A 26,117-nucleotide genomic window follows, 5' to 3' on the forward strand; every position below is an offset into this window, starting at 1 on the left:
TGTGCACCGTGCTTACTTCTCCAGCGTGTCGTGTGACGTGTGCACGGCACCAGCAGGGCCGGAAGGCCACTGAGCCTCGGCATCAGGGTTTTTACTGGGTCTTTCACACAGACATGGTTGACCCCCACATGGCTGGCCTGTTTCCTGCCCCTGCAGAGGTCGGGGTGACCATAAGCCCAGCACCCCTCCATAAGGCACACTGATGGTGCAGACCGTGTGCAGCCCACTCCAGGGCCCGTTACCGTGGTGGGGACACCGGCCCCCAGGAACAGAGCCCACAGTCCTCGCTGCACGATGAGGCAGTTGCCCCTAAGCAGGGCAGTGTTCTGGCCTTCCATTGACTTCCCGGCAGAGGTGAGGGGTCACAGCATACTGTCCTGCCTCTGACCCCGTTGGCAGTGGCTTTGGTGGGCAGGTTCCACTAACAAAACGTGAAAATCACAAACAAGTCCTGTCGAGACAGCAGTCTGTCACAGTATTGGACAGACATTAAGCATTCGCTTTGTGACTGTTCGTATAATTTACCTTCTGGAAAGGAAGAACAGTGATCTTACTGAAATAGTTCATCAAGTAGACAAAAGTAAACATCTGCTCATTTGCTTTATTTCCCCCAAAAGGGGGAGAAGCATCAGTTGCACGTGGGCAGTGGGGGCTTCAGGCGCACAGCAGGTAAAACGCTAGGTGATCCCACGAACAGCGTGCTCCCAAAAGGCAGCAGGAGTGAGTCCAGCACTTGAGACGTGGTCTGACCAGCCCAAATGTAATTCACACTGAGGGCTTCTGACTTGTTCTTGGTTTAAGTTTTGCCTTACCGGTTTAAATTCAGTACTCTAGCCTGCTGGGCACATTGTCGAATTCGATCCAAGGTTTTGGAGAGCAAGCGGGTCTCCCCTGTGTAAGGACCCAGGCACAGAGAAGGTCAAGGTACACACAGCAGGAAAGGCTCAAGGTCAGAATTTCCCCTTCAGCGGGACGCTTCCCAGCAGTGACCGCTGCGCCACGGGGCAGCCCCCCGACCCGGGGCGTCCGTGAGACGGCCTGTGTGCAGGGCCGGCCGGCGCGTGGACGGGTTCTCCTTCTGGACGTCGGAGCCGATTGCGCAGTGCTGCTCACACAAGATGGTGGTTCTGCACCGTTGACTCTCTAGCTGGCGACCTAATCCGTAACATGGTGCTGTTGCTAATGCTGTGACCTCACTAATTTAAACGGAACTTGTGTTTTTAAGGGGAAAATCGGGGAGGAGAAATTTGCACCCCGCACGTAGCCGTTCCTGCCTCAGCAAGCAGACTGTGCCCCATGGGGGGTTGGGGACCAGGCGTGGGCAGTGGGGCCGGGCAAGGGGCAGGAAGTCTCCCCTCAGGCACCGGGCGCTGACGGGCCACAGCGTCGGAGCGCAGCTTGCGCACGGCGGGCCACCTTCGGTCCGCTCGAGAATGAGACCTCTGTGTCCCATCCTTGGGAGTAGGAGGTGGCACCACGGTCACTGCCTGTGTCTGGCACTCAGACGCCGGCCCGGGTGAGACAGTTGCTCTGAGCCCTCGGCCTTTATTCTAGGAATGCGTTACTATCTGCGAAGTGATCCAGTAATGCGGGGTCGTTATTACCGTTTCCCTCCCAATCCTGCTTTTCTGAAATTGTTCTGTTCCGTTCACTGTGGGCTGACTCTACCAGGTAATCTTTGTAAAAGACTTTGTAAAAGATGCAAAATTTCTGCCACGTGAATGCTGGTGCATTGACCTATGTTACTTAAAAAAAAAAAAATGATTTTAAACCGTATGTCTTTACTACCCTGAAATTTTACCCCCTACCCATCTGTTTGGCTCCTTTACGAGATCCTAACATTTGGGGAAATAAAGCCCACCCACCCCTGACCCCGTGAAGGAGACGGACTGGTGTCTGTCAGGGATTTCTTTACGACCAGCCCGTGGAGCGTGGCCGTCGTGCCCCGAACCAGCCACCCGGCGGTAGTTCCTGCCAGCACAGCACAGGCGACTCGTGCTCTTGGCTGTGTTCCGGAACACGTGCCGTCCCAGACGACCCTTCACTTCCACGTTCTCCTACCTTCCTGTCTCCGGCCACTCGCGGCCTCCCCAGCACGCACTGGAGCAAACAGCCCCTCACCCTCAGTTGGCGGTTGTGCTGGAATCTTCCTGTAGTTAGAAGTGTGGGGGCCACCTAGGAAACCTCACCTTGAAAGGGATTCCTGTTCTGTGAGGGAGGGTGACGGCGGAACCCTGACACCCCAGATACGCTTTGGCGTGCACGGTGGCCTGGCCGCCACGGTTGTCCAGGTGAAGAGTTGGAGTGGGGGCGACCCGAGCGTTCCAGCCTCGGAACCAGGGTTGCTGGGCCTCATCGCGGCCTGTCCCCCCGCGATTTCACAGGGAACGCTCAGGCCCAGCGGTAACACTCTGCTTGCTGGGCAGAACTGAGTGGGTGCACTCCTCCGGCCCAGGGTAAATGCTGGGCCTGTAGTGGGTGAGTACAACCGCAGGCCTGAAGGAAGGGGCAGGGGGCACGGGAGGAGCCCGAGCCCCCCAGCTTGCGAATGACGGCCCTTCACTGAGCAGGGGGGCGGGGGGTGGGGGGGGTCCAGCGGACCATGTTCTAGCTGATGACTGTTCTCAGGTGGCTTTTATTTTTTTCAACGTTTATTTATTTTTGGGACAGAGAGAGACAGAGCATGAACGGGGGAGGGGCAGAGAGAGAGGGAGACACAGAATCAGAAACAGGCTCCAGGCTCCGGGCCATCAGCCCAGAGCCTGACGCGGGGCTCGAACTCACAGACCGCGAGATCGTGACCTGGCTGAAGTCGGACGCTTAACCGACTGCGCCACCCAGGCGCCCCCTCAGGTGGCTTTTAAAGACAAACTGATTTTTTTTTTCCAGAAAACACTGTCATGAAAAACACTGTTCATAAATCAGCTTTAAAAATTATTCTTCTGTTTATGATCTTCACATTTTAATGCTAGATAATGAACCGTCAATAAGAATACTTCTGCTTTTGAGGAATGACCGTGTGCCAGGGGACTTTGGTCATTTCAGCGTTAGAACAGTTTGCAAGTCTGTTTTCCTCCTGACCCAGGGGTTGCTGGCAGAGCTGAGCTCAGTTCAGGTGCTCCAGTAGACGCACCAGCTGTCCTCGGTCACCCATCTGGCTCTCATCTAGAGGGAGAGCAGGGCCCCATCAGGGACGTGGCGCTGGCGGGCGGGCGGGCGGGAGCTCTCGGGAGGCCCTGTCACTCACAGCCCGCTCTGCGCCCAGGCCGGCACCTGTGTGGGTTTTAAAGCCCCACCTCTGGGCAGCCGAAGACACAACGGGCAACAAAAGAATGATCGGTAATGGATTTCTTGCTGGAAAGCGAGACCGAGGGACCCGGCCACAGTGCCAGGTCGTCAGCCAGAGAGTGGTTGCTCCAGGGTCGATACTTGACACGGCCGCCACCCCAGGAAGGTTCCGGACAGCGTAGGTGTCGTGAATTGCCGCTGCCGGTGAGCTTCCTGACCGCCAGCCTGTCGCGTTCCTTCACGTGTAGCGCACGGCCTCACGTCTCGCTGGTCTCCTCCAGGTGGCCCTGGTGCAGTGGACGGAGAGCGTCGGCCTCACGCTGGTCAGCAGAGACCTGGGCTCCATGCAGCTGAGGACCCCCAGCGGCCAGATCCAGACCTACTGCATTCTGCAGATGTTCCCCTTCACGTCGGAGAGCAAGCGCATGGGGGTCATCGTCCGGGTAGGCGTCCGCCCGTGACCCAGGCTTGCGCTCCGCTCGGGGCTGTGCACGCCAGGCTGGTGGCTCAGGGCGGTTCTCTGCCAGTGCTTCTGTTTGCTGCAGTTCTCTCTCTTTAAACAAAATCCAGACTAAGGATTTATGCCGAGAAGTTAGCGAGGCTCTAACGGCAGTGGTTTAAAGGGCAGAGTAAGTCAAAGGTGTTAGCCGGTAACGTTTGAAATCCGCTACAGCTGTTGGGTTCTGCTTCCGACGGCAGTAGCACGCCAAGGAGCTCTGCTGGAGAATGAGTTATGACGATAAAGCTGCCGACCTACACCCCTGTTAGATGTTTCCAGCAAATTCCAAAAACATATCCTGGAAGCCGGCTGACCAAAGAAAGCGTATTCGATCGGGCAGTGAGAACTTGAGAGGATTCACCTTCACCTTGCAGTCCGAGGCACGTGTTGCCAACAGGTTGCGTTTCAGCAGCCTCGGCACGGCCTGTCGAGATCTGCAGTTACGTTCTCAGTTCTCATTTGCCCGAACACCTAGGAGGGGAGGCTGATGCTGCCTGCACGGGAGGATATTTGAGTAGCTCAGGCCCAAGGAACACACTCGGGGCAATCGCTTCTTCCAGCGCGTTTCTAGCCAGGCAGCTGCCATCTGCAAGGCGCGGTGTGTCCTTAGCGTGCCTGTGCTCCCTCCCTGCGCAGGACGAGTCCACTGCGGAGATCACCTTCTACATGAAAGGGGCCGACGTGGCCATGTCCTCCGTCGTGCAGTACAACGACTGGCTGGAGGAAGAGGTAAGCAGCCGGCTCACGCGTGCTGCCGTCACGGGGGGATCGAGACACCACGTTTGCGGCCAGACGCCGACAGGTTTCTGGACACGGAATTGGCTCTCCACCAGATTCTTTTTTTTTTTTTTTTTTTTAACGTTTTATTTATTTTTGAGACAGAGACAGAGCATGAACTGGGGAGGGTCAGCGAAAGGGAGACACAGAATCTGAAACGGGCTCCAGGCTCCGAGCTGTCAGCACAGAGCCCGACGCGGGGCTTGAACTCACTGACCGTGAGATCATGACCTGAGCCGAAGTCGGCCGCTTAACCGACTGAGCCACCCAGGCGCCCCTCCACCAGATTCTTTTAAGCGATTCCAGTTCCTCTCAATTTCGTAAAGCAGAAAGGAGGGGGTGCTGCTTAATTGCAAATAGTTTACTTTCTGTATAAACAACTACTCGATTTGGTTTTTGGGGGGATGCAGGTAGGTACGTTAGTGGGTCCTTACGAATAATATTTGTTTCCAGTAGTGAAACAGTAGCATTACTAATCATTCACTAAAAATTCTGAAATAACATTGTATTATGTTACATATATTATATTTTCATGTTTATTTTGTAAGCTAAGTTATTTGCAAGATTTTAATTAGAATTTTAATCTCATTTTAATGTGTACATATGAATCACTTTAAACCAGAAAATACTGGGGCACCTGGGGGGCTCAGTCCGTGGAGGGTCCAACTCTTGATCTAAGCTCAGGTCGTGATCTCACGGTCACGGGTTCTAGCCCCACTTCGGGCTCCGTGCAGGGCTTGGAGGCTGCTAGTTAATTAATAAATAAATAAAAATAAAATAAAATACGAATAAAATCAATTCTCTATTTTACCAAATTCTCCGTATAGAAAACAGGATTTCTGTTTCGCCTCATGAGGTTATGTTATTGTTTATGTTTGTGTGTTAGTGAAGAAGTTGGATTTCAGAGTCCACGGAACCCTTGTGGGTGTCGGCACAGCCCTCTGTGGTGCTCCTGGGTCACCCGCCGCTGCCCACACCCCACACCCCGCGTCCGCGGCAGCATTGGCAATATGAATCAATAGCTCCTTCAGGCGCTTGGATTTAATCAGGCCCATGAATAAATTAAATTCCCTGAAGACCTAGTAAAATGCCATAAAAATTACTTTTGGTCATAATGATGTGCCATTAATTATAAAATACTTGTTTAATTTATTTAGCTTTATGAGGTCAAATCAATAAATGTCTTGCAACAGACAGATAATGTCAGATTGTTTTCCACAAAGATAACTTTATTAAAAATCCTTTGTGCATTCAGTGCTCAACTTGACATTCCCTTCCTTTAGATAAATCTTTTGGTCCTCCGCCCATGTCTTTGCAGTAATGCTCTTATAGTCTGACGGCCTTTACTTTATTTACAACAAAAACCAAAAAACACGCAGGTTGGGAGAGCCTGAGCATCACTCCCCACGTTGGATTCTTGGCTGTAAACTTGTATTCTCCGCTTATTAAACAAAAGAAAAACAAGCCACCAACACTCTTTACTCACCACGTAACAGAAAGAGCCAATTTTGTCAGACCCGCGACGTCAGATTGTGCAGTGCGCACAGACCTAGAACAACCGCGCCCCGGACGGCGAAAGCGCTCGGGCACTTGGCCTCCTGCCCTCCACGCGCAGACGTGGAGCGAGGGTCAGAACTGGGGATTGGGGAAGGCGTGAATGAAGGGGTGCGGTGACCAGTGCCCTGCCGTCCCCAGAAGATGTGTGAGGCGGGGGCGTGGGAGCTGTGCCCACAGTCCGCTTCTCCGTGAGCATCAGACCTACTCAAGCGGCCAGATTAGAAAGGATTTCAGAAAGTTTGAATGGTTCATACTCCGCGTTTGCAGACTTGAGCATCTCAGCAGCATTCTGGCAGGTGAGCTTTGTGAGACGTGAGCTTAACGTGAGCGCCCCACCCAGAGAGCGAGCGAGCGAGAACCGCGGTTATCTGGAAGCGCCAGCCTGTGCCCTGAAGGGACGGCGGAGGCTGAGGTCTGTGTGCACGGCCGGGCAGGGCAGAGCGCGCGTGCAGAGTCGCGTTTGGACTGTTGATCAGTGAGTGCGTGCCCTTGTCCCTAGTGATGTGGGGTTTCCACTCACGGAAGGTCACACACTCCAAGTCGTGGCTCCCTCAGCGGCCGTAACTGCCCGTCTGCGTGGCTTTGTGGCTGCACGCAGGGCTGCGTCCGGGCTTTGGCACACACGCCAGGACGTCCCGAGCAGGGTCGCGGGGAGCTGTCGGTGTGCGGTCCCAGCGTTGGATACCCAAGCTTACTAGTACCCGAGTTTCTTTATGAACCAAAAAGCAGCTGATTCACTTGTCTGGGATGCATTCGCCGAAACGCGTGACTACGGTGTCCGTTCTCATTTGCAAGCACACGTTGTGCACGTCGGGGATTCTGTCTGTGGCTGTTGTATGGCTGAAGTGTGGAGCCCTGCACCCCTCGGGCTTTGCTGCGGACACTTGAAGAGACCTGCCCGTCTCTGCGTGGCCCGGCAGCGAGCGAGCGGTCGCACACCCAGGCGCCACCTCTGCCGGGCCCCGGCCCACCGCACCTGCCCCAACGAGGCTGTCCGTGCGGTCCGGGAGCCCCTGCTGGGGCCGGGAAGCACTCCAGAGCGGGGTGAGCACGTGGCCCTGTGCCGTGTCGACCACGAGTGCCGGAAACAGGCTAAACATGCTGCAGGTTAAGCTTTAGAAAGATGCTCGGCCTTCGAAACAGTTCCTCAAAGTTCGAAACTTGGGAGCGTCAGCAAGAAAGAGGTGAAGGGCTGTCAAGCAGCAGGCCTTCGGAAGCCCGCGGCCTGGAGGAGCCTTGGCTGGTGGTAGTGTTCTTGATGTGTAGACAGCGTGGCCTCAGAGAACGGTACGGCTTAGCGCTCAGGTTGTTTTTTACATTTCCTTTGCATCAACACACATCGCTCCGAAGCGCTGCTGTTGACGCCCGAGCTTAGGCCTCTTGGGCGCTTGGTCCTCAGACTTCCCGTGCGTCTGTCCCAGCGGCCAAGGAGCCGGTGCCCCACTTGGCAGCGGCCTCCACGTCTTCTCCCGGACGCTCTTCTTCTCCCTACTCCCCCTGCTGTCCACGCGGGGGCCCCCTGGCGCCCACGTGCACGCCAGGGACACTGCGCGGTTTTGCTCGGCTCAGAGTCCTAGGGCAGTGACCGGCGGGGGCCCTCTCCCGCCTCCCACCCTGCCTGGTCCTCCAGGGGTGGGGCCTCTATTTGGGGCGAGACAGCTGCTCGCCCCACGGGCCGCCCCCTCCCTGCAGACCGTGCTCCCACCTTTCCAGGCAGCGTTTTGAGGGTGTCAGTCGGTCTCCACGCCCCGTGGCAGCTTCACGGCCTGAGGGAGGGACGCGCGGTCACAGAAGGAAGCGGCACCCGCTCTGGGGGTCCACGGCCGGGAAAGCGGCGTGGGCTCCTGCTCCGCCAGCGTGGCTGTGTGCGCGACCTCGGGCGTGGCTCCTCGGTGCCGGCTGGTGCGCACGGGCCGTGTCCCAGCTCCGGGCCCCGTCCCCCAGAGGAGCGCCAGGCGCGCCCCTGCAGGTACCGGGTCCGTTTCCAGCAGAGGGATTTGTGTCGATGGCATGTGCAGCTTACGGTGACAGGAGAGGCCCGTCACCAGCAGATAGGTGGGCGCGGGTCAGGCTGTCCCTACACCCCGTCGTCAACTGAGGCTGCCCGAGTTTGTCTCCAACAGGAGAGGGTGTGTTTGGGTGGTGTCTGAGCAGGAGGACTGGATGGCTTCTCACACACCTGTTGAATGCGTTTCCATCTCTCGACGGGAGCGGGCCTGTGGTGTCTCTTCAGGCCCCTTTCCCTGCAGGTTGAGACTACGCCCCAGGGGCCTCGGGGTCTCCTCCTCCCGCCCCACCCCCAGGCACCAGCGGCCTCCTGAGACCACCCCTCCTCCTTCTCCTCCTCCCCGTCCTCCTCTTCCTCCCCGTCCTCCTCCTCCCCGTCCTCCTCTTCCTCCCCGTCCTCCTCCTCCCCGTCCTCCTCCCCCTGCACCTCCACATGAGGCCTTCCCGCTTCCCGCCCTGGCACCCTCACTTCCTGTGTGCAGACAGGTGTAGACTTTGGGAACATCATGCTCCTGACACCATCTTGGAAAGCCTGACTGGAGGTGGGAAGGTGTGGTTGTTGCCCGAGAGCGTCACCGTGACGGCAGCCCCGTCTGCCCACGGAGAGCAGGAGGGGCAGAGCCGCCCTCCTGACACGGCTGTGACACGGCTGTGACAGGAGGCTGTGTTTGCCAGGTGTCCGGGGGGACACAAGCCTGAGAAGCTGGGCGGCGTGGGGCGCACCGACGGACACGGGGACCGCGGGGCCCACGGGCCGGGGACCGGTCCTTCCCGCGGAGCGGTGCCCGCGGATACGCCGGGGACCCGTCGCCCCCGCGGGCAGCCATCGGGGCCGCATGTGACCCGCGTCTCCTTTTCCAGTGCGGAAACATGGCCCGGGAAGGCCTGCGCACCCTCGTGGTCGCCAAGAGGGCGCTGACGGAGGAGCAGTACCAGGACTTCGAGGTGAGCCGACCCCTGCGGACACCCACCCCGCGTGACCGCCCGCCAGACCGAGGCCGGCCCCCCTGACCGCACGGCCCCTGTCTCCTCAGAGCCGCTACAGTCAGGCCAAGCTGAGCATCCACGACAGGGCGCTCAAGGTGGCGGCCGTGGTGGAGAGCCTGGAGCGCCAGATGGAGCTGTTGTGCCTCACGGGTGTGGAGGACCGGCTGCAGGCGGACGTGAGGCCCACCCTGGAGCTGCTGCGCAACGCGGGCATCAAGGTGCGGGCGCGGCCCGGGCCCGGGGGTCCCTCCTGGAAGCGCCCGCCGTGCCGCCGGGGTCGGGGACGCAGGACCCCTTCCTCTCCCCCGCAAAGTCGCCCCGGCCCCCCGCCTGCCTCCCGCCCCAGCCCACGGTTTGTCTCTCTCGCTAGCCGCCCGCCACCCTGCCCTTCCCTGCCCTTCCCTGCCCTTCCTTGCCCTACTCTTCCCTCCCCCACCCAGACCTTCCCTGCCCTACATCTACCCCACCAGACCCCCACCTCCACCCTTCCTTGCCCTTACCCTGCCCTACGCTGTCCTACCCCACCAGACCCTTCCCTTCCCCCATCCCTGCCCTTCCTGCCCTGCCTCTACCCTTCCCTACCCCACCCTACCCTTTCCTATCCCACCCTTCCGTACCCTTCCCTTGCCCTGGATGTCCCGGCCCACCTGGGTCTCGGGCTCGCCCGTGGGGCAGCTTCGTCCCGGAGACTTTCGTGGCCCTGGGCATCCATCGGGTGTGAGCTCGGGACAACCCCGGCCTCGGAGACCTCGGGTCCCACCCAGATGGGGGTGCCCCCCCTCGTGCCACCGAGCTTCCCGCTCACGACCTGATATGAAGGCGAGGGCCACTCGGCACTGCCTCGTCTGTTCGTCGTGCTGTCGTGGGGGGGTCCCCGTAAGCCACACGACTCAAGGCTGCGTGGCGCTGTCTGCCGGCCCGCCCTGCCTTTTTCTTCCTGGTTTGTCCCCTTCGTACAGGGGAAATTGGCGCGTGGTGGCGTTGAGCGTTAGCTTTGAGAGAGGTTCTTTCTGATCCCACGTGTTCCCAGTGAAGCCCAAAGTTCGGTTACAGGATGGGAGAGAAGATTTATCCCGAGGCTGCCCTGAGGACCGGGCCTCGCGCTCATTGGTGAAAATAACGCTCAGCTGGCGTTGGTAGGTAGCTAGTTGGAAGAGAACCAGTAGGTAGCTAGTTGGAGACGAGGAAAGCGGCTCCCGGCATCCGACCGGAACGCACGCGGCGGTTCTGACGAAGACGCGGCGGTGTGTGCAGGGGTGGGGAGGGGCGGTTCTTGCCTCCAGGGGTCCAGGTGGGAGACGAGAAGATACGTCCCTCCGTCCCGGACCTCGGCCGAGTCAGGAGGTACATCTGGCTTCGGAATTACGCGAGAGCAGTTCAGACCCCGGGCTCTTACGTGATGGAAGCCTGACTGCTGTGCAGCAAACATTGGCGGGAAGAGCTGTGACCGCTTAGAAGCAGGGCCCCGCTGGTTTTGCTGAGGTTTTTCATAAACCTCCCCCGGTCTCGGTCGTACGTGCACGGTGGTCGGGGGCTGCCGTGGTGAGTGTGCCTCGGGTGTGGTGCCGGGGCGTTCCCACTGATCGTTCTCTAAGCTCGTAAGGGTTTCTGCCCTTACACCCCCGTGTCAGGAAGGAGACCCTGCACCTCCGCGTGGCGTGAGGGTGTGATTTCAAGGCCACACGTGCCCCTGTGCTGCACGCGGGCTCACCAGCGGCCGGGGGTCCGGCCCAAATCGTTCCCAGCCTTGTCTTAACGACGCGTCGATACATCGTAGTCTAGGTCCAGGCTCCGTGAAGGGAAGCGGTGTGGGAAGTAAATAAACCGCTCGAGTCCCCAGACGCTGAGAAGACCCACAAGTCTCGTCACCGGGAGTCACGCCTGAGAGAACTGGTGTGCCACGAGTTGTTTGCTCTTTCCAAAAATGCGTATTTATACACGGTACACAAAACACTTGTATTCAGATGTTAATGAGAAGTGTTTGCCTCTCTGTGACTAGGTGTGCAGACCATCCTGTTGTGTATTAGATGTCCCGGTTGTGTTCTCTTTATAGTCTAGGGATGCTTACGATACATAGCACGTGTTTATGTAATTCCTTTTTAACTTTATTTTGAGAGAGAGAGAGGGTGCACACACACACGAGTGGTGGAGGGGCAGACAGAGGAAGACAGAGAGAGAATCCAAGCAGGCTCCACACCTTCAGCGTGGAACCTGACACGGGGCTTGAGCTCACACACTGTGAGATCATGACCTGAGTTGGAGTCCAGAGTCAGATACTCAACTGATGGAGCCACCCAGGCACCCCATTTTTTTCAGTAAGAGTAGTAGTAGTTGACATTTTTTTAAGTTCATTAATCTTGAGAGAGAGCGCACACATGTCAGTGGTGGAAGGGCAGAGAGAGAGATCAAGCCATCGGGGGAGGGGCAGAGCAAGGGAGAGAGAATCCCAAGCAGCCTCCGCGCTGTCGGCACAGAGCCTGATGCAGGGCTTGACCCCACGAACCGCAAGATCACGACCTGAGCGGAAGTCAGGAGTCGGATGTGTAACTGACTGAGCCACCCAGGCGCCCCTCACGTGTTTTATTTGATACAATTTTTGGCTTAACTATTGCCCATTTAAAATCCATTTTGAACCTCAGTTTCCAGTGGAAAAACCAGCAAGTCGAGCAAGGATCTCCAGGGGCCTCCTCACCGTGCAAGCCCCGCTTGTTTGCACACAGGCTGTGTGAGCTCTGCCCTTGGGCGTGTCCAGGTGCCCTTGTTAGCCTCGGTCCTGACCTGCCTCAACCCCCGGCATTCCCGTGCCTCCAGGTCTCGGCCGCCACGTCTAACGTCACTTTGCTCCTACTCGTTTTAGATAAGTCGGCAGACTCTTCATACGGTGGTGAAACGTACGGCAAGTAGCAGTTACCATCGTAGTCACTCTTCAGTGTGTAGCTCACGTCACTGAGTACGTGCCCACTGTCGTGCGCCCATCCCCACCAGCTGTCTTCGGAGCTCGTAAATCTGAGGCTCAGTCCCCATTAAACGCTAACCCCCCCCCCCCCGCCCCAGCCCTGGCGTCCACCCTCTGCGTTCTGTCTCTGGATGCAACAACGCCAGGGACCTCCTACAAGTGGGATCACACAGCGCTTGCCCTTCTGTGACGGGTGCGTTTCACTGAGCATAGTGTCCTCGGCCGTCCCTCGTGTTGCGTCTGGCGGAATCTCCTTCCTTTCTAAGACCGACCGCTATTCTGTGGTGTATGTGCCACGTTTTGCTTATCCGTCCGCCCGTCCGTGACACTGGACAGCTTCTGCGCTGTGGCCGGTGCGCGTGGTGACGCTGTGCACCTGCGCGTGCAGGCGTCTGTGTATGAATAGGCACTTGCAAGAGACACAGGTGTGGTAGTGTGGAAGCTCACCACCGTCACTGGTCTCCTAGATATGGATGCTGACAGGCGACAAGCTCGAGACCGCCACCTGCATTGCCAAGAGCTCGCATTTGGTGTCCAGAACCCAAGACATTCACATTTTCAGACCAGTGAGTATTTGTCTGAAAGCGCTTCGGTTTACCTGTTGGTTTTGTGAGGATGTACGTGCAAGTGTGTGTTAATTCCTGAATACCTCCACCGAGAGAGAAATGCCGTCATCTTTTACTCCCATCTGTAAAAACATTGAGAACGGTTTCTGTCATCCGCCTACCTCATGATGAAAAAGTGACGTTTTAATGGAGAGAAAGGTCTAAATTCACACATACTTTCCCGTTGTCCTGGGAGGTTCATTTATTCACCGAGTTTCTATGTTAACACCGATGCATTCATTTCCTGTTCAGTTTACAAACTGTGTGTCGGTAAAAATTACATTTTTATATTAGTTACACCCTAGTAGGAATGCACCTTTAATCTACCACAATTTTCAAATGAAATGCCGTTCCTTAATTAACTCAAAGAAAATCAGTAAGATGGTCCAAAGTTTGTGTTTCCTGTATGTATTAGTTATGACTGTTTGTAATTCAAACAAAAATGAAATTTCCCGGCTCTGGACTGCCGCTGCAAGACCGGACTGCGTCTTAAGTCACGTGTCCACAGAGGTCGCTGTGATTCATACACACGGGCTGTTTGTCCCTACGACTTGGATAACACTGTAACGTGGGTGCCTTTCTCTCTTTTGTGGAGGTGACCAATCGGGGAGAGGCCCACTTGGAGCTTAATGCCTTCCGGAGGAAGCACGACTGCGCTCTGGTCATATCTGGGGACTCCCTGGAGGTGAGGCTGCTCTCTGACCAAGCACAGGTCTGTCCATCTGCCCGTCCGTCCCCTCCGCGGAGGCGAGGCTGCTCTCTGACCCGGCTCGTGTCTGCTCCCCCACTGCGGACCAAGGGCTTCCTGGGTCTCACCTGTGCTGCTGTTGAAGCTACTTCTCTGGTAGCAGCACTTGTGCAACCCTGGTGAGCACCTGTGGCCTGAACACGGGATAACTTGTTCCTTCGTGTTTTAGAGGTTGATCCATTTCCGACTTACAGTCCTCTCGAGGCGCTAGGCCTCATTCTCGCGGTTAATAGCACAGCCGCCTTGGAGCCTCCAGTGTGGCGCCCACAGTCTGGACCTAGAGGTGCCCAGACCAGCATTTCCAGGACTGCGCCCCGGGTCACAGGAGCAGGAGACAGGCTTGCGGCCCCACAGGAGGGGCTGGCACAGCTGTTCCTTCCCGAACCACACTCACCCTGAGGCCGGAGCCCGGGGCCCGTGCCCCGAATCCCCGGCCTCCTTCCTGGTTCCCGTCCCTGGGGGCTAAACCCAGCCTCTGCCAGGGCCGGGCTCCGGGGGTTCTGTGTGTCTGGCCGTGTGCGGGCACCTCCCTGACGCTCTGCCCCGGGCATCCGGCGGGGCAGCTGCTGCGGCCCCGAATCCGCGGACGGGCGGGGAGGCCGTGACCCGGGGAGGAGGATGCAGGGTGCTCCCGGCACCCGTCCGCGCCGTGCTCTGCGCCTCGGTGCTGATGCCACTGTGTCGCAGGTGTGCCTCAAGTACTACGAGCACGAGCTGGCGGAGCTGGCCTGCCAGTGTCCCGCCGTGGTGTGCTGCCGCTGCTCGCCCACCCAGAAGGCCCGCATCGCGAAGCTCCTGCAGCACCACACGGGGAAGCGCACGTGTGCCGTCGGTGAGCCTGCCGCCCTGCCGGGCCCGGGCCCCCCCCCCCCCGGGGAGCTGGTCCCGTGTCTCCGGGCTTCCGTGCCACCTCCTGCTCCTGTGCCCGCAGGTGACGGGGGAAACGACGTGAGCATGATCCAGGCGGCCGACTGCGGGATCGGGATCGAAGGGAAGGTACGTGTGCCCCTTGGTCCCCGCGGCCGGCCCCGAGCGACCCCTTCGGTGGTGCGGGGAGAGAGCGGAGCCCGCCGGCGCCGGGCCCCTCCCGCGTCCCCCAGGAGGTGTGCGGGACCAGCCGCCTGCAGCCCCTTCCGCGCCGGGCTCCACGCGTGCCACCAGCGAAACTTTCCTGCCGCCCCGCACCCCGTCTCCCCTCACGTTGGCGCAGGCCTGTGGCGGGGGGGTTCGTCTGGTGTGGGAATGAGCCCGGCGTGTGTCTCGCTTTGCCCGACAGCTGTGCGTCAGGTGGCGCCGTTTAGAGTCCCGCCCCGGCACAGCTCTGTGGTGTGGCCTGCGGCTGCTTAGGGACCCGGGGGCCGCCGTGCGGGCCTGATTCCCACAGGGCCCACGGGCTCCCGGGTCCCGGCCGGCGGCGGGTGCGCCTGTCCCCTGTGGGGCCGCAGGGACAGGCCTCGGTCCTCGGGCGGCGGACGCGGAGAGGCGCTGGGTCCGAGCGGCACCCCTGCTCGTTTCAGGAGGGCAGGCAGGCCTCCCTGGCAGCGGACTTCTCCGTCACGCAGTTCCGCCACATCGGCCGGCTGCTGATGGTCCACGGGCGGAGCAGCTACAAGCGGTCGGCGGCACTGGGCCAGTTCGTCATGCACCGGGGCCTCATCATCTCCACCATGCAGGTAGCGGGACCGCTGCGGGCGCGGCCGTGTGCAGCCGGTGCAGCGCGGGGGGCCGGCGGGGCTGACGGCCGCTCTCCTCCCCTCCCCTCCCCTCCCCTCTCCTCTCGGCAGGCCGTGTTCTCCTCTGTCTTCTACTTCGCATCCGTCCCTCTGTACCAAGGATTCCTCATGGTGGGGTGAGTGAGCCACGCGCAGCGCCGTCTGGGTGACTCCGCGCACGGTCGGCGTCAGGAGCTCGGACCCCTTGCGATCTGAGCAGGGCGTCTGTTTCCCGGCGGGCGTCCGGGGCGCGGTGAGGCGGGTGGGCGACCGTGACCCCCCCTCACGGGCCGGAACCCAGGTGGACGTGCCGGGGACGTGGCCGGGGACGTGGCCGGTGACGGCCCCACAGCAGACGCCCCGGGCCGGGAGCCGGCGCCACACCAGACCCCGGGAGAGTCTCCCCGCTAGCCACCACGACTCTCCAGATCCCCCACGGCAACAACTGCTGCCAGTTCTGCCCGTCGAGCCTGGAAAGCGGGAGTTTTCTGTTACAGTGAATGAAACGAGCTTCTCTTCCCCTCGTGCTTCAGAGTTACGCCAGGAAATAAAACCGGCAGGACCGTCGGCGTGGCGGCGAGGTCCAGGTTGTGCCTCCCGGCACCGCCTCCCCCCTGCTCCCGCAGAGCCCGGCACCCGCTGCCCTGCGCCGCCCGTGTGGTCGCTCCCCGGGCTCCATCCGCACAGCATCCCTGCGGCGCAGGCATCAGCGGCTCCCCCGTGTCACGGGCAAGGAAGGACACACCCAGGGGCCGGGGAACGTGACAGAGGCAACAGCTCGTAGGGGCAGAACCGGGGCCTCACACAGCCCGACCTGTCTCCCGCGGTGTTCAGCGGCTTTCCGGGGCAGCAGAGAACGAGCCCGTGAGCGGCTCCAGCCCTTGGGGTTGGGGTTGTTTTGAGTACATTTCATTGACACGTGCCCAATGCCAAGGTTCCGGGTGATCCGAGAACCGGGAGCACCAGGCCGGCCCCCTCAGGCTCCCCTGGACACTGATGTCCGGAAGTCCCCAGCGTCGTCCCAGCGCGAGGCCAACGGCAGCTGCTTGCTGCCCCCCCAAAGCTGCACCCACCGGGGAGGCGGACAGCGGGCAGACCTGAGCACTGCTCCAGGGGCCCAGGCGGGGTCGCGTGTGTCCTCAGTGCGGCCGCGGAGCCCTCCCACCTGTGGTTGCCTCGGCCTGGGGCCTGGGTCCACCTGCAGTCACAGGGCCAGCTGTGCGACCCAGCCTCGCTCCTGATGGCCCAGGCCCGGGGACGGTGACCAGTGCTGGCGCCCAGAGCAGCACACAAACGGGCAGACCCTGAAGGTGCAAAAGGTTTCAGCGCTGTTTCTTCACGTTTTCCGTTGCCTTGGCCTCTGCGACACGCGTCCCATGACTTGCTGTCGGAGCACGGGGTCCGCACACGACGTTGTGACAGCTGGACTGTTTCTGTGGAGGCCAAAGAAAACAGTTCCCACTTTCTTTCCTGCTGTCAAACTGTGGACTTGAAACACGAAAAGGAGAATTTAAGGGACAGCGGGGATCCCTTCCTAAATAACACTTGCCCAAGTTAGCGAAAGCACAGCTGTAGGCCTGTCTGCTTTGATGCGTCCCACCACAGCCTGAGCCCTCGTCAGCAGAAGCTGGCACTTCTGTTGGCTCTTACTCAGAGGTAGTTTCTCTGCAGTCCACGAGAGGCATCCAGAATTTTCTCGAGCCTCGGTGCGCTGAGTCTGTTGGCAGTGGAGAAGAGATGCTTTTGTGTTAAGCTTCTTGAAGAGTAAACAGCGAAGTCAGTTTTGCCCTCACCTAGAAAACAACAGTCAGAAGTGGATGGGAAGGAAGGTGATTTTTATCAAAGTCTAACAAGGCCAAAGTAACATCCTCAGATCAGAAACCCAGCTACAGAAGCTGCAGGACAGTTGGTACAATTCAACTCCGAATATTTCCTGGCGTTTCCCCACTTTCCTCTTGTCGGCTCGGCAGGGGCACCCTTGAGGTCCGTGTGTCCGAGGCGAGGCAGCTGGGCAGCCGTGGGCGCCCCCCCTTCCCCCCCCATCACAGGTCCTGGAAGAAGTTGCGCCCGCCCCTCCAGAAAGCACGCCTCAGCACAGTTCCCCGGGAGCGCGGTGTTCCCAGCCCCTCTGAGAGGCTCACGCGCTCACCAGCAAGTGGAAGTCTTGGCAAGACGCCTGGTGGAGAACCCGTCCCACGTTGCCTGGCCTGCCGGCGTCTCCTGCTCTGAGCAACATCCTTAGGGCCAGGCCGGCCTTGGTCAGTGGGTCCCTCGTGTGACGGCAGCTGCTGCTCACAGGACCTGGGGGCCCTGTGTCTGCAGGCACTGTGGGGGGGAGCAGCTGTGTCCCCATCAGCTCCTAAATCCTAAGGGGATGGGAATTGTTCCCAGAAGGTTGACAAAAGTAACTAGAAATTTGGAGGAAAGGTAGGGCCTTAAACCAGTTTAATTTAACCCAGAAGGTAGGGGTTCGATCTGTAGGTAGCTCCTGTGACCCCGCTGACCTCCGAGAGCACAGAACGGTGGGCAGTAGCCGGAAACACCCTCCCTGAGAAGGTTCCTCCCCCACAGCCCCGCAGTGACCCTGGGACCTGCGCCGGCAGCTAGGCGAGGTGGCTGGGGTCACTCGCTGTGGTGCTCGGCCACTGGCCGACCTCCCAACTTGAACGCTTTGTCACGGATGAAAATGTGAAACCCGGTCCTGTTTCGGGAAAGTCAGAGGTACTTTTCTTCATCCTTCTGCTAAGCGTAACCAGAATCTCACAAACATCGTACACAGGACACGCGTGTGGAGACGTGAGAGGGAAGAGGAGGGCCTGGGGCAGCACCACCTGAGCCCCGGGGTCCTGCCGTCGTGTGTCCCCCCCCCCCCGGGACGGACGAGCTGGCAGCTGGAGATGGCCCTGGTCCCAGGGATGAGGACCCCCAGGAGCCTGTGCTGCGGCCGAGGGACAGGAGGGGGCAGCCGGCCGGACAGGGAAGGTCCCTGCAGCAGCCCCCATGCCCCGTCCCTACCTCCCTGGAAGGCACGGTAACAAGCAGTCCTTGGGCGGCATCCAGGGCGGGCGGGGGTGGCACAGCTCCAGGAGACCCGGGCTGCACGGCACCCGAGCGTCCGGGTTTCAGGAGAAAATCACTCGCCACACCAGGAACCAGGAAGGTTTCCGAGTGAGTCAGGGAGAATGGATGCCAGCCTCGAGGAGCCCGGGTTAGGTGTGTCTGACGAAGGCGTGAAGCGGCTGTGCAAAAATACCGTGACGAGTGACGGGAGCGTTAGAACCAACGGAAAGACAAGACTCGGCCAAGACGTAGACAAAGTGAAGCGGAACCAAATGGAAACGGACCGGAGCGCAGGGCCCACCGCCGGTCGGGACGAACGGCCCAGAGACCCTCGGCCTCCAGGACTCTGGCCTTGTGCCCCTGGAGCCCCGGAGGGAGGGAGGACAGAGGGCAGGGCTGAGGAGACAGAAAGGATGGCTGACAGCTCCCCACACATGGTCCATCCAGGGACATCCACACCAGGATGCTTCAGCCTGAGACTTCAGAAGACAAACTCCTGGGCAGCGGAGAGCTGGGGAGCGCGGCCGAGGACAGCGGATTCTCTGCAGAACCCGGTGGGAGGGACGGTGTCCGGGCACACAGCCGCCCAGCAATACTGCTCCCAGGGGAGAGGGCGCACGGGCAGGGCCAGCAGTGTGTTTGAAAAACGAAACCTTCCGCTGCCGAATCCCCCAGCAGTTACGCTCCTGGGCTTACGCCACCTGGGGCTCCTTTCAGAGAAATAAGCGACAGCTTGGTTTGACACGAAGACCCGTGCAGTGAGTATTCGTAGCACTTCTATTTGTGGCAGCCGGAAACGGGGAATGACCCCACTGCCCTCCCGTGATCGATGGGGCCGCGGAGGCAGGCACCCCCACCGGGCACACAGGGGGTGCCTGCGGCTGCAGTGGTGCCTGGAACAGCCTCCTGGGGGTCAGGCTGAGTGCGAGGCACGAGTGTGGCCTTGCGATGACAAAACTGTAGGGTGGGGGGCAGGTTAGCGGATGAGCGGGGGCAGGGGGGTGTGGGAGGGAGGGGCGTCAGGGGCCCCGCTGCTGCCGGTGGAGGTTCTGACCGCCGGCGCCCACACGACACCCGGGCCGCGAGACGGGGCTGCCACCGCCAGGCAAGCTGGGTGAAGCGCACGGGGGTTCTCTGTGATTTCCTACAACTGCCTGTGGGTCTGCAGAGACCTCAAAATACAAAGTGTAAGAAAGAAAAAAGTGGACCTGTGTGAGCATTCGTTCCCTACAGGCTGTGTTATTTGGGGTGAGCATTAAGTCCCAGGAAGAAGCCGAGCCTGGTTTTGCTGTTCGGGATTTGGGGCGCCAGCCCCTGACCGCACAGCTGTGTCGACAGGGGTGCGCATTCCTCGCCCTAACCTGACTCCCTGTGGGTTTTAGGTATGCGACCATATACACCATGTTCCCGGTGTTCTCGCTGGTGCTAGACCAAGACGTGAAGCCGGAGACGGCGATGCTGTACCCGGAGCTGTACAAGGACCTCACCAAGGTACCCGCCCGCGACCGCGCCTCCCGGGACCAGCACGCCCGCTCCTGGTGTTCCAGCAGAGCACCTGCTGTGAGGACGTGTGCCAGCCATGACGCGTTTCCAGGCAGGCTCTAAACAGTGTCTTCTCCATTCTTCCGCATGTTTTTCACTTTTCCTAGTTGTTAACATTTTCCTTTTGACTTAAACGTCAGAAAGGGAAAACCGTTTTCTCAGATGTTTGCACTCAAGCTCTGTCGTGGTGCGTACGAACGGTTACAATCGCAAAGAGGCTCTGAAGCATTGGGGGGACTTTGGGCAGCTCGGCAGATGGACCCGGGTCACCCAGTGGCCGGTGCGCCCTCGTTGCTTCTTCCTGCGGGAAGGACGCTTACTGGCAGGACTGACTTCCCGTCCACTCGCTGCCGCGTCCCAACACTGTGCACGTCAGAGTCCCGTCTGAGATGCGACGGACAGTGTGTCCCTGTCCCCAGGACCCAGGGCTGTGGTCACAAGGATGCTGCGGAGGAGAAGTCCACCCCCAGAAAACACCACTCCCTGAAAGTGTGCAGTACATACATTTATTTGGCCCCAAACCGCGCTCTGTTCAGGTCGAAGTATTCCCGAACGAAGCTTCGGTGTGGCGTGTTTTTTTATGAGACCATGTTTTCATAACGTGGAAAACAGGAACAGCCCCCAGCTCTCTAGGCACAAGTTACAGTGACCTTGGAGTTTTCCAGAAGGCTAGTCTCCTGAAGGAACACTGAGAACAAAACCCACTAACCCCCAATTAAATCCAGGTTGACAATTGCCAACCTGAAATCACCAAGTCAGATCTTTAAGACTACAGCCGTGCGGAGAAGGAATTTGCTGGTGTTAGCACAGACTCCGTTCAGCTGACGACTGACGCCTCGGAGAGCACTGGCCCCTTAATGTTAATTAAAGGACATCAATCTTTGGGCTTGGTGGGTTTCTTATGGAGTTGGAGCAAAGCAGATTTAAAGTTCCTTGGAAAAAAATACAGAGTGCTCACGTTACTTTCATAGTCAGGACAAAAATAAAGCTAGTGCATCAGTATCGTGTAAAATAAAGTATCAGTCATTATATTCAAGAACATTTAATTTGATAATAAAATGCAAATACAAAATATATACATCAAGCACTAGTATCTTGGTGGCAATATTATTGTGAATTACAAGGAAAACTGTTTATTCTAAAACGGCAAAACCGTTATCATTCAGTAAAGCAGTACAGGATCAAAGACCCAAAAACTACAGGCAGCTTTTGTGAGTAATTAGAATTTTACTACATCGTGTGTTTCCTTATTTTCATAAACTCCAGAAACGTTTACTTAAATGCCACCTCACACACCTGAGGGAAGCAAGCTTTTCATGTAGGAACGAAACTCTGTGAGCTACTCTGAAACCACGGGCAGTTGGTGGCCCAGCCGCCCACGGCCATTACAGGTGGGCCCGGGGGCGTGGCCAGACCATGAAGGACTCAGAGAGTGAGGTCATTACCAGCTGGACGGGGTCGCTCACGGTTGTTCAAGATGTCAAATGCGGATGCCCTAAGTTACCTAGTAACCAGAATACGTTTACAGGGTCACAGGTGGCCCACAAATCCGTAAACTCCCCCATTAGTGGATGCGTTTAAACACAAGGGGACTCAGGAAACGGTGTTTGGTTCTGACTGAGTTGGATCTCGTTAAGGTACTAGTTTTTCATTTTTGTTAAGGTGACCAGTTTAGAATATTTCGGTATCCTAAAGTCCGGACATCGTTCCTACGTTATTTTGACAGGAATTCAGCCACTTATCTTCCCGAAGCATCTTTTCCCTGAGATCTAAAATCTGTTCCTTTTGTGTTTATGGTATATCTTTGTAAATCTGAGAGCCTTCAAATCCTTTGAAAATGAGGTAGCCTTAAAGTACTCAACCACCTAACTTGATAACAGTTGAGTCATGTTTTCTTATTGAAGCCAGGGAGATATCTTGAAGCTTCACGTTGCTTCGTAACACTTTGTGGATGACTCAGGAGGCCGGCGGGCCGGCCGGCCGTGAGCAGGCGTGGAGTCGAGGCCACTGGAGGTAGCCGGCTGGGCTCGCAAAGACACACGAAGCCATCACTGGTCCCAGGAAGCCACGTGCAGTCAGGAGAGAAAATAGAAACTCAGATTAAGTTAAACAACACACAGCACAGGACAGCAGCACGAAACGAGCCACAGACGGGTGTGAGCCGTCGTCTTCCGTGCTACGTGTCCAGCCCATTTTGAGCCCAAGGTCACGATAAATTTCTCAAATACTTTCAGAGGAAATCGAGGGAAGCAGAGTACGGATCCCTTGCAAAACAGACAGGAAATCCTATGCTTGAAAAGAAAATGGCCTGTTTTTCATACTTCCTTGATAACCAGTCTTTTTATTCCCGGAGTGTGAAGGATAAAGCGTTCGCCCCTGACTGACTTATCCTAACGGGGTCAGCCAGCCTGAATGTAAATGTCCGCCCTGCTCTGCCTGCAGAGCCTAAGCCCTACCTGGAGTCGGTACCTGTCCAGTAATTGTTTGTGTCAACGACGGGGTGAAGGACTCCCAACGAAGAGGCCGCCTTCCCCTTCTCCTTCCTAAATCCGTATTCTGTTCCTGGCGCAAAGTGCGGTAATGTTTTGGTGCTCCTCTTTTAAAGGCCAGACTCCGCTCTGAACGCCTACACTTTACTCAAGAGGAGCAGCCACTTGCACGGTCCTGGGCGCGGCCGGTGCGTCAGGGGCACTCCTCCCTCTCCCAACTCTGCAGACGGCTCGATTTATCCCAGACGGTCTGTGGCCTTGTAGGAAAGGCCACACGAGCCGAGATCGGGGGTCAGGACTAGTAAGGTGACCCAGGCTCAGCTCAGCCAGCCCCCATGATCCTAAAATATCTCAGACCTGTAGCTGTGAATTCTGAGTCCCAACACATTGTTCTGTGTATTCATGATAAATAACCTGCTAACCGTGGAGGCATCTGGGTTGTGGCTGCACTAATTGTCAAGGTATGAAGTCGGTAATACCATACAGTCCTTCATAAACAACCTTGACACCATTAGACGCTCAACTGTTAGGATTACTTCACTGTTTTCTTACTTTCTGTTGAATATTCTCAAGATGGCTTTAGCTCTGAAATGTATGTATTCTTGCATAATTTAGAAATAATAGTGATAAGGCAAGAAAAGGAAACTAAAGACAAATCAGGGAGGATCCTTTTGCAGATGAAATAATCATCTCTGGAAAATCCCGAAGCATCCCCAAAACCCTTCTAGACTAGTAAGGTTAGTAACCTAGTAGTAACTAACTACTAGTTACTAGTAGTTAGTTAATAAATAGTTAGTAGAAAAATATATTTAAAATATATTTTAAAATATTTAAGAATCTATTTAAAAATATATTTAATCATTTGTAATTCTGTGTATTAGCAATAAACAGTTGAAATCTGAGAAAAGTTTTTAAACTGCATTTGCAGTGACATAAAGTAAAGTTGGCTTAATGATGAAACGTGTGTGGGGTGTGGATGCTGGAGGCTGTAGGGTGTGAGAGGGGTCTTTAAAGGTCCAAAAGAGGGGTGCCTGGGGGGCTCAGCCAATTGAACATCTGACTTGTTGATTTCAGCGCAGGTCATGATCCCAGGCTGTGCTGACAGCACAGAGCCTGCTTGGGATCCTCTCTCCTGCCCTTCTGCTCCCCATCTCAAATTTAAAAATTAATAAATAAAAGTGCAAAAGAACGTTTGTGACTGGAAGGCAGCGTGGCCAAAAGCTGACAAGCTGATTCCAAAATTTTCATGGAAAGGCAGGGGAACTAGGATTATTAAAAACGTTTTTAAAAAGGGGAACGAGGTTGGAAGACTTAACTGTACCCGATCTCAAGACTTTCTATTCGGTAGTAACCGATGCATCAGATGATCGGCAGACGATGGACATGTGGGCCAGCGGGGTCGACAGCCCGGAGAGAGAGCCACCGTGCCACAGCTGATCTTTGGCAAGCGTGAAGGGAAATCCAAAGGAGAGGGGTCATCTTGTCAACTGATGTTGTCGGAACCACTGGCGGAAATGGAGCCTCCACCCACTCCTCACATTTTGGGGGAAACGCACTCAAAATAAGTCCTAGATTTAAATGTAACACTGTTAGCCTTCCGGAAGAAAATGGGGAAGAACCACGTGCGTGACCTTGGGGTAGGCATAGTTCTTAGATATGGGGCCAGATGCATGATTCAGAAAGGAAACACTTGGCAAGTTAGACTTTATCATAATTGAGAACTTTAGTTCTGTGAATGACACTGTTAACAAAATGAAAGGGCCAGCTACAGACTGGGGGAAAATACTTGCAAATCATGCAAGACAGAGGACCTGTATCCAAAATACAGTAAAACCTTGGTCTCAGCATAATTCGTTTCGGAAACATGCTTGTAATCCAAAGCACTTGTGTATCAAAGCGAATCTCCCCATGAGAAATAATGGAAAGTCAGATGATTCATTCCACAACCCGAAGATTCATATAAAAAATTATTATAATACTGTGATATAAGATAATAAGGAAAATACAAAATAGAAAAATAAATTAACCTGCACTTACTTTGAAAACCTTTGTGGCTGGTGTGAGGGAGACAGGAGAGAGGAGGGTTACTGTGTAGGACGACTTTCACTACCACTAGTGGAATCACTGCTATCTGTTGACTCGATGGAATCTTTCTCTGCGTGGGGGCCATTGTATACGCTCGCCCGGATCATGACTACGGTGCAGTATTAATAAACTCTCGTCATAGGCTGTATGTAATGTAACTGGCAGTAAGGCAGCAGAAGAGAGGGTCTATATCTGCAGGCAGCCTGACCTAGAAGGAAGCCAGGGACTGTCCATAGGTGCTTGGCACACGAGTGCCAGTTGTGGGCACCTTCCAACGTCCAGAAAACTCACTGATTTCTGCCAAACACCGAGGCCTGAGACCCAGCATCCAAGCATATGAGACGATCACCCACAATCCCGCAGAGAGAGAGAGAGAGAGAGGAACCCTTGGCTCAGTTGTGATCATGTGACATTCTGCATCATGTTCTACTCACAGCAAGACATCGCTCATGTATCAAGTTAAAATTTGTTAGAAATGTTTGATCGTCTTGCGGGACACTAGCAGGACAAGTTCCTCGCCACCCAAGGTTTTATTTTGGATAAATATAAAGAGCCCTCAAAACTCAAAAAGAAGACCACCCAATTTTTTAAACGGGCAAAAGACGAACTGACGTGACACCCAGGGTCACGACCTGCAGGTGGCAAGTGAGCGTATGTGAAACTCCCGCCACCGCTGTTGCTGGGGGGCCGGCGACGACCCCCCGGGCAGGCAGGTCCAGAGCGTCGGCTGCAGCGCGGGCTCTCCCACGGCTGACGGAACACAGGATAGCACAGCCGCCCAGACGGAACGTGGCTTGGAGTCTCTTGTGAAGTTAGACACACACTGAGCACGGGAGGCAGCAGTCCTACTCCTGGGCCTTCACCAGAGAGAGATGAAGACTCGTGTTCACACGGAATCCTGTAGATAAATGATTACGGGAGCTTTGCCATAATTGCCCAAAACTGCAGACACGCACTGGGATAGTGTTCAGCAGTGAGAAGAAAAACCATCAATCCAGCAACACGGATGAGTCTTGAATGCGTTTTGCTACACAAAAGAAGTCAGGCTCAAAAGTCCGTAAGATCCCATTCGCCTGCCAGCCTGGGAAGTGCCGAGTGATGGGGACAGAGGACGGGGTTGGCTGCCCAGGGTCCAGGTAGGGAGGCTGAGAGGGGCAGCTGGGGGGCAGCTGAGCTGATCCGGTGTGACCCCTTGTGATCCCTCGGTCTCAAACCACATGACCTTCAGGTGGATTAACCTTTCCCAAAATTTGCTTGATGTTATTTTTTACAGTTTGGGTTGGTGTCTAACGGAAAAGTACTTTCGGGTCTTTAAGATTTCATGTTTAAATATTTAAATATAGTAACAAGCATTTATTCAATACTCAGTAGTTCTGGCTTTATGCTTGCTGTCTTCTATCCGCATGAGTACGTGCCATGATCATCTGTATTCACTTGGAGGAAACCACTCACCCCGAGGTTAGCTATGTGCCCAGGGGCGTCCCAGGCAGGACTCAAACCCGGGGCGGCCGGTCCTGAGCAGTGTCTGCCTGTTTGCCCGGACAGAGCTCCTGCTGAAGGAATATCCCGTGCGTGTGTGAGGCAGGGGTGTGAAGAGCTCCACCAGTCAGTGACAGACACGTTCTTCCTCTCCCAGAACCGAAGGGAAGGCGTGTGTGGGCCCACGAGAGCCGCTGGACGAGTGGAATGGAATTGTGTTCGTGCGCAGCACACTTGTACCCCCGAGTACGGCGAGACTCTTGCTTTCGTCTTTCAGAGCCATTAACAAGCATCACATCCAGAAGCTAGTGGTTTATGCGTATTTT

General features: G+C 56.6%; 1 protein-coding gene across 15 annotated transcripts in view; it reads left to right on the forward strand.

Moving 5' to 3' along the window:
* The window catches only part of ATP9B (ATPase phospholipid transporting 9B (putative)), a 251,509-nt gene that overhangs the window by 217,402 nt on the left and 7,990 nt on the right, over positions 1-26,117 (forward strand). For 13 of the 15 annotated variants that reach the window (XM_045041291.1, XM_045041296.1, XM_023242122.2 and 10 more), the window contains 11 exons: positions 3,570-3,731; positions 4,424-4,516; positions 8,990-9,073; positions 9,163-9,333; positions 12,539-12,637; positions 13,272-13,361; positions 14,112-14,256; positions 14,356-14,420; positions 14,942-15,097; positions 15,209-15,273; positions 19,579-19,687. In XM_045041291.1, the coding sequence (XP_044897226.1) occupies positions 3,570-3,731; positions 4,424-4,516; positions 8,990-9,073; positions 9,163-9,333; positions 12,539-12,637; positions 13,272-13,361; positions 14,112-14,256; positions 14,356-14,420; positions 14,942-15,097; positions 15,209-15,273; positions 19,579-19,687 (1,239 nt within the window). The remainder of the gene's footprint in view (positions 1-3,569; positions 3,732-4,423; positions 4,517-8,989; positions 9,074-9,162; positions 9,334-12,538; positions 12,638-13,271; positions 13,362-14,111; positions 14,257-14,355; positions 14,421-14,941; positions 15,098-15,208; positions 15,274-19,578; positions 19,688-26,117) is intronic. The other 2 variants (XM_045041294.1, XM_045041293.1) reach the window with 2 other exon arrangements.

Source organism: Felis catus, chromosome D3 (genome assembly GCF_018350175.1).
Source record: "Felis catus isolate Fca126 chromosome D3, F.catus_Fca126_mat1.0, whole genome shotgun sequence".
Lineage (NCBI taxonomy): Eukaryota > Metazoa > Chordata > Mammalia > Carnivora > Felidae > Felis > Felis catus.